Raw genomic sequence first — 11,212 nt, forward strand, 5'->3', positions numbered from 1 at the left:
ATTTCTTGGATCAAAAGATATCCACCCCGGCTCAGCAAAAATGGCTACTTAAGCTTGCAAGTTATGATTACACAATTCACTATAAAGCTGGGAAAAATAACACAGCTCCAAATGCTTTGTCCAGAAAAGAAGAGCTGAGTAGCACTCACACTGAGGCTATCACTAAATATGGCGCCTTAAATGCCATTTTTGGTCTCTCCACACCAGTTTACAACTATGTGCTAGAAATCCAAGCTGCTTGTCTAATGGATAAGGAAGCAAGTGCCATAATCAAGCAACTGGAGCAAGATCACACACTTCACCCTTAGTACTCAATGATTCAATCTCAGTTGCACTATAAGGGTCTCATTTTTGTACCTGTCCAAGGAGGTTGGAGAACAAAGATCATCACTGAATTCCAGAGTGGTTATAGTGGAGGACATGCAGGTACACACAAAACTAAGAAGAGAATTACAAGATCATTTGCATGGCCTGGACTTTATAGAGATGTTAAGACTTTTGTAGCAAGTTGTCACACATGTCAGCAGAACCACTATGAAACCATTCACCCTCCAGGGTTGTTACAACCAAACGCCATACCAGTGAAAGCCTGGGCCGTCATATCGATGGACTTTATCGAAGGCTTGCCTAACTCTGCAGGGAAGACAGTCATTATGGTGGTGGTGGACAGGCTAACCAAGTTTGGTCACTTTGTCCCTCTCTCCCATCCCTACACAGCTGCAGTTGTATCTCAACACTTCATCAACAATTCTTTAAGCTTCATGGGATGCCAGAAGGTATTATCTCCGATAGGGATCCGGTTTTCTTGAGCAATTTTTGGGAGGCTTTCTTCAAGGCCCAGGGAACTACTCTCAACAAAAGCTCTGCTTATCATCCACAAACAGATGGGCAAACCGAGAACCTCAACCGAACTTTGGAGCAGTATCTCAGGTGTGTAGTGGGTGAAAAACCTCACTCATGGGTGGAAGCCTTACCATGGGCTGAGTGGTGGTATAACACTGCTCATCACTCTGCAATAGGCATGACTCTTTTCCAAGCTCTCTATGGGTATGAACCTCCTGCAATCAAATCCTACATCCCTGGGTCTACATTAGTGGAAGTTGTTGATTATCAATTGCGGACTAGGGATGAATTATTGTCTATCTTGAAGAGGAATTTGCAGATTGCACAGGCTAGGATGAAAATTTTCTATGACAGGAAACACACAGAGAGGTCTTTTGAGGAAGGAGACTAGGTGTATCTCAAACCCTACAGGCAACAATCTGTGAGTAAGAGACACATCCATAAGCTAGCACCAAGATATTATGGTCCCTTTCAAGTGGAAAAGAAGATCGGCCCAGTGGCATACAAGCTCAAACTTCCCAACTCGGCCAAAATACACCCTGTGTTCCATGTCTCACTGTTGAAAAAGAAGCTGGGAAATGCTGCAGTTATTTCGGCACATTTGCCTCCTACCATAGACCCTCATAACCCAAGATGGTATCCTGCACAGGTTTTGGACAGAAGAATCTTCAATGTTAACAATGAGCCGGTTACCAAGTGGCTAGTCCAATGGCTGGGAGCAGCAGCTGAAGAAGCTACTTGGGAGGTAGCTCATGACATCATGACTAGGTTCCCAGATTTCAAAGCTTGAGGTCAAACTGGTTGTTTAGGGGGCAGCAATGTTATGAAATGTTAATTAGTCGTTAATTATGTTAATTTGGGTTAAGTTGTTAATTAGTTGGGTTGTTATTGTAGCCAATACATGGGAGCCACGTGTCCGGGTAGGTAGCTTATCCTTGGGTTTTATAAACCAGAACTCTGTACTCCTTTCATTTTTATCAATCAATATATCGAGTTATTTCCTTTCTTCTTCTTTAATTCTCTTAGTTTTCTCTCTGTGATCATACCTGGTTAGGGCTCCTACTCTAACACTGACAAAGAGGAGGCGAGAGTAAAAAAGAAAGAGAGAGAAGAGAACAGGAAATAAGAGAAAGAAGAATAAGAAGAAGGAGACGAAAAGCTCTCTGGGTTTTCTTTGATCTGTTGGTATTTATGGGAATCTGATGTTGTTTTTGTCTCAATTTTCTGATTGAACTTCTTTCTGGGATTTCTTATGGTTCCTGTATTTGTCTTCAGCTGACCAAGCCTGTTACTTAGCCTCCATTGGTATGGGGAGTTTGCAGAGCTACTGCATCTGGTATGCTCCTTACTTTGATCTTCCTGATGGTGCCGTCTTTGCATGTTTATAATTACATTGTAGTTTAGTTTGACAACTGCAAACAAATAAAGCATAACTGGATGATAAGTGAAGGAGAATTCTTGGGTACCTTGGTGTTTGCCATACCCTCATTTTGTTAAATATTTTGGACCATTGGATTAGTAATATATCCAATGGTTCAAAATATTTAACAAATTGGTAACTTGTTTAGCCCTTAGCCTTTCTAATTTTTTTGGTAACACAAACTACTAATTGAATTGAAAACAATAAAGATAGTGAAAACAATAAAGCCAATTAATGTTTGATTATCAATTGACAATTGATAATTATGATTTTTCCTTTTTCAAAAAAAATTAAAAGAACCTTCTATCCTAAGTTCACCGAATTACTTTTAGTTAAATAGTCTATATTACTAATTAATTTTATTATTAGTGAATTAATGCTTGATTAATGCTTGTTATTAATGGACAATTACACAATTGAAAATTACGTTTTTTCCTTATTAAAAACAAAAACCTTCTAACCTAACTTCGCAAAATTAGTATTAGTTAAGTAATCTTTATTACCAATAAATTATATCATTTGTAGTTTCCTTAACCAAATATAATTCTTTTTACATGCATTTTATGACAACGACAACAATTAGTGTAAAAATAAATAATATTTGTTTTAAATGTAGTTAAATGAGAACCTACTTTAGGACTTATTTACTCAAATGAGAATCTACTTTACTCTAATGAGAACTTATTACAATTACCACTTTTAGGACTTAATTACTCAAATGAGAACCTACTTTTCTCTAACGAAGACCTTATTTACTTTAATGCAGAATTTTTTTCTAATTACCACATGTGTCCTCAAAGTGGTTACATGAGTCCTCAAAGTGGTAAATATTATATAAAATAGAACATGTATGAATCTTTATGTTTTTATCATTAGTGAAATTATTACTACAATAACGACACATTTTATCACAACCTACAACACATGATGTAAAAGCGGTAACTTTTGTTCTATTTGTAGTAATTACTCCACCTAAACTAATGTACTAATTTATAGACAATTTAACAAGTATGACAACAAATTTGTTGTCAGAGTGGTAAATCTTTATGTTTTTATCATTAATGAAATGATTACTACAATGACTACACATTTTACCACAATCACAACAATTGATATAAAAGCGGTAACTTTTGTCCTATTTATAGTAATTACTCAACCTAAACTAATGTACTAATTTATGGACAATTTAACAAGTGCAACAACAAATTTGTTGTCAAAGTGGTAAATCTTTAAATTTTTATCATTAATGGAATAATTATTCAATGACTACATATTTTACCATAACTCGCAACTATTGGTGTAAAAGCGGTAACTTTTGTTCTGATTGTAGTAATTACTTCAAAAACTATACCATTTACAAGATTACCAACCATTTTACAATTCCGACAACATTTGTGTTGTGAACATGGTAAAATTAAAATTAGACCAAAAGATATGTAACAACTCGATCAGTATTGTAAGGAGCTTCTCCACTTGATAATCAAGGTTCTAAATTTAATAAAAGTTGTCCAAATATGATATTTACATCTTTGACCACTCAATTACAATAACCACAACAACTGTTGTCATAAGTCGTAATTGTAGTTCAACTATGTGTAATTTATTATTTTGACAATACTTGTTACATGATTTTTAACAATGTTACATATCAAGAAAGAGTGTGTTGTTAATATGGTAAATTTTATTTTTAAAAATGACACATGTCGATATTTAATTGGGTAACCTGTTGACCGGTTCAGTAGGTTTCCACTATATTAATTTACTAAAAGTAAAAAAAAATAAAAAAAATAAGGGCATGGCAAACACCAAGGTACCCAAGACGACCCCGATAAGTGAATTGGTTAGTGTAGGCAAGATTATTCTGATAATTATGTTGTAGTTTAGTTCTCAGCAATGTTAAAAAGATTGCTTGCGAATTGATTTGAAATTTCCTATTCTTTAGATTGATTATCAATGCATGTTGCTATATTCTACTATCTTTATATTCATCAATATGCACCAAAGAATTTCTCATGAAAATCATCTTCATATCTCTGTAACAGAACTCGTTGAAATGGGATCCTTACATTCAATGTCTTTTCAATAGTGGATGTGGAATAGTTCTAATTTCATGTGTTTCTAAAACATGAGCAAGCTAATTCTGATATAAAGCTAATGTCTTTACATTATTTGGGTTATTATTATTATTATAAAAATACTAGTTTTGTGATTCTTTTGTGAATTTCAGTACAGGAACTGCAGAAAATAAAGGAAGAGTTGTTGGAGTTGAAAAGGAAGAGACCACTAGATCCCCTAGCTGAGGAACTTCACGAACAAAGGTCAAGATTAATGGTTAACCTCTACCACACTTCTGGCCTTTTTTGTTGTCGAACATCTCCATTTCCTTTATTAATAGTTAGGACCATTGTTCCAAAGTGTTCTAAAATGCTATGTACTTTTTTTTTGGACAGAAACCCTTTTTTAGTTGCCCAGCATTTGCATTTTGTGCTGCTATGGTAAGTTAGCTTTTATTGGTTTTCATGATTTTCATGTTCATTTGTTAATGCCTACTGCCTGCAATAGTTCTTGATCAATTAATTTTGATCTGGTCATGATAGATGATGATAACATTGTGCCGGTTACACAGTAAAAGTCTCACATACAGGACAATTGGCATATATAGGAGTTCAGAGGAGGTCAGTAAACTTATCTAATTAGTCGGTAATACCTTCTGTTTCAAACTTCCAATGCCTATTAAACTTGGAGAAAAGAAAATATCTGTCAATATTACCTTGCTGCAATATTAAATAGAAATGATAAGTTATTATAATAAGTTCTCTTGATTAACCTCTATATAGTTTAAACCAATTCAGCTCGGCTTATGCACATTGTGCGTGGATTCTAAAGTACAATAGAAATAGCTGCATTTTGTGCCTATTTACCGCATTTAATTTTTTTTTTCTTTCTCAACAATCTATTCATATTCCTAAATATATCAACACTGTGTATACCTTGCTTTACATTTTAGGACAAGCTGGTATTTTGCAGAGCTAAAATAACCAGATTTGTGCCTGAAAATGCATGGTTCTATGCAGCCGTCCTTCAAAGCAAATGAAGAAAAAGCCAGAGTCAACTACTAATCTGCCCAGATCATGAAATGCAGCAGCCACTTTACATGTAAAACGCAATCCAAAATTTAGATTAGCATCTTCAATTTTAAAACTATCATGAAAGATGGAATATGATAGCCTAAGCAAACTGTGTAACATTGTTCCTTTACAGTTTGTTTCAACATCTATATCAAAAAATAAGCAAAACTGTATTTCCAATCCGTTTGCTTTTTAAAGTTATGTTTTACGATACCATGAGGGAATCCTGTAACTACATAGACCATAAATTTTGATACCTCAGAGTACAATTCATTGAGCTCTTTTAGGTCTCAATGGTTTAGTTGCAATGCTGCATAGAAAATTGGAGGTACATTCTAATTCATGGTTTTGTACTAACCATCTTACATTGAAAGTATATAGGAATTGAAGTTGATGGTTCCATATGGTTTTGTAATAACCATCGGTCGGGATTCTTTTTCTCATCGGTTTTTGGCCGATGTCTGAGGGCATAATTCTAGTAGTGGTCCGGGAAGACAAGAAATGGAGGTGTTAAGAAATGCAATTGCACAAAGTCTAATGAATGCATCTACTAGTTCCATTTAGTTGCAAATTTCAAGTGACTTTAATTTATTTTGTGTAATGGTTCTCGTTGAACTATGGTCGGGAAATTAATCCAAATATTCTATATTTATTTTGTGTAATAGTAAAACATAATATGCATATTGAAGGGTTTAATTTATTCGGTCCAACCAAGGGTAGAAGAATAGGGTAAAATCTTTATATGGTACCTGAACTATCACGAAATGCACTTTTTGGTACCTACAAATTTTTAGGGAGTCTAGTGGTACATGTATTATCCCTCCGTTAGCCATTTTAGTACTTCCGTCAATTATTCCGTTAAAGTATGGGTAAAATTGTAAAACACCTATTTTTCATATTTCTTTTACAAATTTTTGATTAAACTAAATTAAAATAAATTAGAATATGTTAAAAGAAAGACCTAGAATTGAATTTAGTGAATATCTAGATTTACATACCATCTCTATTGATTAATCTTATTAATTGTTCGAGAAAAAAGTTATCTCCAAATTAGTATATATTAAATTTTCATAAAATAAAAAAAAAAACTAAACAAAAATAAAAGTACGGTTGATCAAATTCGATTAGCCATCCAATTCAATCTTCGTCGTTGGATTCATTGACAGTTCAGTTTAGTGTCTTCAGAGTATGTTGTGCAGTGCTAGTCCGGTGCTGCTTTACTCAATTGTAAACCCGTGTTTGGGTGCTGTAATTGCGGCAACGTTGTAATTGCAGTTTTAATGAATGATATTTCACTTGATCAAAATAAAAAAAATAAAAAAAAATAAAAGTACTTAAATTAATTGACCCAAGTATCCAGATAACAGTGAAGAATAAATTGGGTATTATTTATCTTTTTTTTTATGCGTCAAAATGTTTTTTAATTATAGATATTCAATATATTAAATTCTATAATTCTAATTATGAATGAAAAGACTATTTTACCCTTACTATTTTACTCACATGAGTGTCACATGACCGCCACGTAGGCATTTTTAACGGAATAATGGACGGAGGTACTATAAGGGCTAACGGAGGGATAGTACAGGTACCACTGGACTCCCTGAAAATTTGTAGGTACCAAAAAGTGCATTTCGTGATAGTTCGGGTACTATATGAGGATTTTACCCTAGAAGAATAATACATGAGAAATTTTTTCATTTAATTGGTATGGTTACATAATCAAAAAATAAAATTATGTATTTTAGTAGCATATCTTACTATGTATGCCCATTTTGGTAATTATACACAGCCAAAGCACTTTTGCCTTGCAACTTACCAAACACCTAGAAATTGTTTTTCGTTCTCACAACACTTTTCAAAACAGTTTACCAAACACCTCAGCTGCTTCTTCTCACAGCAAGTTCGGAAGTGCTTCCTCTCACAGCAAGTTCGAAAGTGCTGCCTCTCACAGCACAGCAATCCCAAACTAAGCCTTAATCATCTATGTGGATGATATGGTAGTTACAGGCAACGATGAACAAGAAATCAAATCTCTTCAAAGTTACTTGTCCAAGGAATTTGAGATGAAAGATCTTGGTCCTCTAAAGTACTTTTTAGGGATTGAAGTTGTGAGGTTCCAACCAACAAAGAAAGTTATCAAAGGTTAGTTGGAAAGCTGATTTATTTATCTCATACACGACCTGACATAGCATATGTTGTGAGTGTCATGAGCCAATTTATGCACAGACCAAGTGAAGACCACATGAATGTTATGCATCGAATTCTTAGATATCTTAAGTTTGAACCTGGTAGAGGATTGATGTTTTCAAAGCATGGTCCGGCCTCTAGAAGTTGGAGGATATACGGATGCTGATTGGGTTGGATCAATAAGTGATCGAAGGTCAACTTCTGGATACTTCACTTTTGATGGTGGAAATCTTGTTACTTGGCGTAGCAAGAAAAAAATTATTGTGGCTAGGTCAAGTGCGAAAGCTGAATACAGGGCCATGGCACATGGTGTACAAGAATTGTTGTGGTTGAAGATGTTGCTTGGGGAATTGGGTTTCAATCTTGAGAAACCAATGAATCTTTACTGCAACAATAAGGCTGCCATTAGTATTGCTAATAATCATGTTCAGCATGATCGTACAAAACATGTTGATGTGGATAGACACTTCATCAAAGAGAAGTTTACAAATGAGATTACTAGTATGCTATTTGTAAGGACGGAGGATCAACTAGCGGACATTTTGACAAAGGCAGTATCAAGCAGAGCTTACATTCTTCATTTGACAAGTTGGGCATTCAAGATATATATGCTCCAATTCAAGTTGAGCTTTTCTGAAGGGTCGCAGAATTGCATATTGCATTGGGTTGGTGTCAAAGGGTTTTAATTTATTGGATCGCAAAAATTATGGTGGTACTGTGGGCATCAAGGTTGATATTGCTAAGGCTTTAGACACTTTGAATTGGCAATTCCTTCTCCAAGTTCTGGAGCAGTTTGGTTTCTCTTCACGGTTCAGGGATATGGTTCATACAATTCTCCAATCAGCAAGATTATCAATTTTAGTAAACGGGTCTCCCCATGGTTTCTTCTCTTGTGCTCGCGGGGTTAGACAGGATGATCCTCTTTCCCCACTTCTATTTTGTCTCGCTGAGGAAGCTCTTAGTATGGGACTTTCTTCTCTTTTTTCTTCTGGAAGAGTAAAGTCTATATCTTTGCCAAGAGGCTGCAAGCTTACTCATGTGCTCTATGCTGATGATTTGTTCATTTTCTGCAGAGGTGATGTTTCATCCCTTAATCGTTTGCAATTATTTTTGGACTCTTATGGTGCTGCTTCTGGACAATTGGTTAACAAAAATAAAAGTACCTTCTATATGGGGGATTCTTATTCTCATCGGCATAAGCATGTTCAAAGAATTTTGAGGTTTAAGTCAGGGGTTGCTCCTTTCACTTATTTAGGTGTTCCTATCTTCAAAGGTAAGCCACGATGTGTTCATCTTCAGTCTATTGCTGACAAAGCAAAAGCGCGTCTTGCTGGGTGGTATGGAAAATTATTATCTATGGCAGGCCGAGTTCAATTGGTTCATGATATTTTTCAAAGTTTATTTCTTCATAGCTTTTCAGTGTACTTGTGGCCACCATCTTTGTTGAAACATTTATCGGCTTGTGCACGAAATTTTATTTGGTCTGGAAATATTGCCGTTAGGAAAATGGTTACCGTCTCTTGGTGCCAAGTTTGTGCTCCTAAAGCTGAGTCTGGGCTTGGTTTGCGGGATCTTCGGACTCTTAATAGGGCTGCTCTCTTGACCATGGGATGGAGTACTCTCACTTTGAAATCTCTATGGAGTTCTTTTGCTTGTACGAGGTTCTCGATCTCCTGTCATATGAATAATCGCTATTTTGGTTCGTCATTATGGCAGGGGTTGAAAGCTACTCTTCCAATAATTTTCCAACATTCCAGATGGCTCATAGGAGATGGTAAGTCTGTTCTTTTTTGGTCTGATCGGTGGCTTGATACTTCTCTTCTTGATAAGCTGCAGGTCAATCGTTTCCCTAAGCCTTTAACAACTACTATAGCTTCTTTTATTTCTGGTCAGCAATGGAGTTTGCCACACCGTTTCTCTACTTTATTTCCAGCTCTGGTAGATGAGATTCATAGTTTGCCCCTCCCTATTGTCCTTGAAGATGATCTTTTGATTTGGGAGGATTCGGGTAATGGGTTTTTCTCCTTTTCTGAGGGATGTAATCTTCTACGTCCACACTTTGCTTCTAATGGTCCACAAGCTCAAGTTTGGAGGCATTTTATTCCACCACGGTTCTCTATACTTGTTTGGTGCCTCCTCCATAACAAGTTACCCACAGATGACCAACTTCAACGACGGGGCATCCCATTGGTTTTGGTATGTCAGCTTTGCTCTTTTTGCACTATGGAGAACTCAACTCATTTATTTGTTTCTTGTTCCTTCGCTCAGCATGTTTGGCAATGGTTGTCATGCTATTTTGGTACTTCGTTACCAACTCATGGCTCAATTGGTGATTTATGGAGTACAATTGTTGGTAAACCGTTTTCTCCTCAGCTAAAAAATTTATGGCTTGCGGGCTGTCTGTTTGCTTTCATGGCTATTTGGAAAACACGTAATAAGCTTTGTTTTAATAATAAGAGGCCTTCTCTTATGCGTGTTTTTCGCTCTATTAAATCTTGGTTGCAGTTTTCTGCTCCTCATTTGCCTGGTTATTCCCGCTGTGTGTTGGACTCTCAGTTGCTAGTGAGCCTGGGAATCCAACCAGTTGCTCGTAAATCAGTTGCTCCTCGGTTGGTTCTTTGGCATCACCCTATTTTTCCTTGGATTAAGCTTTACACTGATGGGTTAGCTAAAGGTAATCCTGGCCCTGCAGCTTGTGGTGGTCAATAATTTGGAGGTTATTGTCAAGGTTTAGGTCAACACTCAGCTTTCTTTGCGGAGTTAATGGGATTTATAATTGGTATTGAGATTGCTTTTCGAATGGGTTGGCATTATATTTGGTTGGAGAGTGATTCGACGAGTGTTTTAGCATGTATTTCCTCTACCTCATTTGCACCTCCTTGGCCACTGCGCATTGCTCGGTTGAATTGTTTATCTCGCATTCGGTCAATGACATTTCACTGCTCTCATGTTATTTGCGAAGGCAATTCTGTGGCAAATAGGTTAACAAATTTGAATTTGGCTTCTTCATCTCTGATTTGGCATGCCTCACCTCCACCCGAGATCTCTCCATACGTGAGAATGGATGACCAGGGGTTCCCTTATTCTCGTGTTTCTTCTTGATGTTGATTTGGGCTTCTTGGAGTTTATTTCTTTCTTTTTCTCTGTTCCAAAGATGGAAAATTTATTTCTTTTCCATCTTTTATTTCTTTCTCTGGTCTGTACTTTTGGGGTTTGGCTTTTGTCCTCCCTTCTCTTTTTTTGTATTTTTCTTTATTATTAATTAAAAAATAATAATAAGGGGACGGGCGGTGGGCTCTCAGAGTGTGGTAGACCCTTCACCTTCGGGTTTGAGGGTGGGACTTGCTCTCTAAATCGTCTACTTCCGAGGAGCTAATATCGCCTCATCCCTTATTTTAATTATATATATATATATATACAGATCTTATCCAGAGCGGAGCTCCGCTTTGAAATTAACGTGTGAAGTTCGAGTTTTGAGTCACTTTTCGGTCACATATCCACATCTCTACCGTTCAGTTTTTAGGTACTAGTGTATAGATCATCTTTGTAAATTTTCAGCCAAATTCATGATCGTTAAGGTATCTAACTTGCTTAAACCAATGGACGGACTGAATCTGTCAACATAAACCGT

At 36.2% G+C, this 11,212-nt stretch overlaps 1 protein-coding gene and 1 long non-coding RNA gene across 4 annotated transcripts; both read left to right on the forward strand.

The window, feature by feature from the left end:
- Positions 1-2,106: 2,106 nt before the first annotated feature.
- On the forward strand, positions 2,107-5,564 carry LOC133733922 (uncharacterized). 3 transcript variants are annotated; one of them, XR_009857976.1, is made up of 5 exons: positions 2,107-2,179; positions 4,496-4,581; positions 4,714-4,758; positions 4,861-4,938; positions 5,271-5,564. It is a non-coding gene; the product is annotated as an uncharacterized LOC133733922 (long non-coding RNA). The 3 variants fall into 3 exon arrangements; XR_009857975.1 differs by lacking the exon at positions 2,107-2,179 and having other exon boundaries at positions 3,755-4,581; positions 5,291-5,564; XR_009857974.1 differs by lacking the exon at positions 2,107-2,179 and having other exon boundaries at positions 3,757-4,581.
- A 2,142-nt stretch (positions 5,565-7,706) lies between these two features.
- On the forward strand, positions 7,707-10,290 carry LOC133730208 (uncharacterized). The gene is made up of 3 exons (XM_062157840.1): positions 7,707-8,093; positions 8,221-9,777; positions 10,087-10,290. The coding sequence occupies exons 1-3, from the start codon at positions 7,707-7,709 to the stop codon at positions 10,288-10,290; spliced, it is 2,148 nt and encodes a 715-aa protein (XP_062013824.1).
- Positions 10,291-11,212: the final 922 nt, after the last annotated feature.

This window comes from Rosa rugosa, chromosome 2 (genome assembly GCF_958449725.1).
Source record: "Rosa rugosa chromosome 2, drRosRugo1.1, whole genome shotgun sequence".
NCBI lineage: Eukaryota > Viridiplantae > Streptophyta > Magnoliopsida > Rosales > Rosaceae > Rosa > Rosa rugosa.

Coding starts and splice junctions, on each gene's coding strand:
- LOC133730208 (XM_062157840.1), top strand. CDS start 7,707: ATGGTCCGGCCTCTAGAAGTTGGAGGATATACGGATGCTGATTGGGTT. Junction 8,094..8,220: donor AGATTACTAGTATGCTATTT/GTAAGGACGGAG, acceptor GCTTTTCTGAAG/GGTCGCAGAATTGCATATTG. Junction 9,778..10,086: donor GGGGCATCCCATTGGTTTTG/GTATGTCAGCTT, acceptor TCTTGGTTGCAG/TTTTCTGCTCCTCATTTGCC.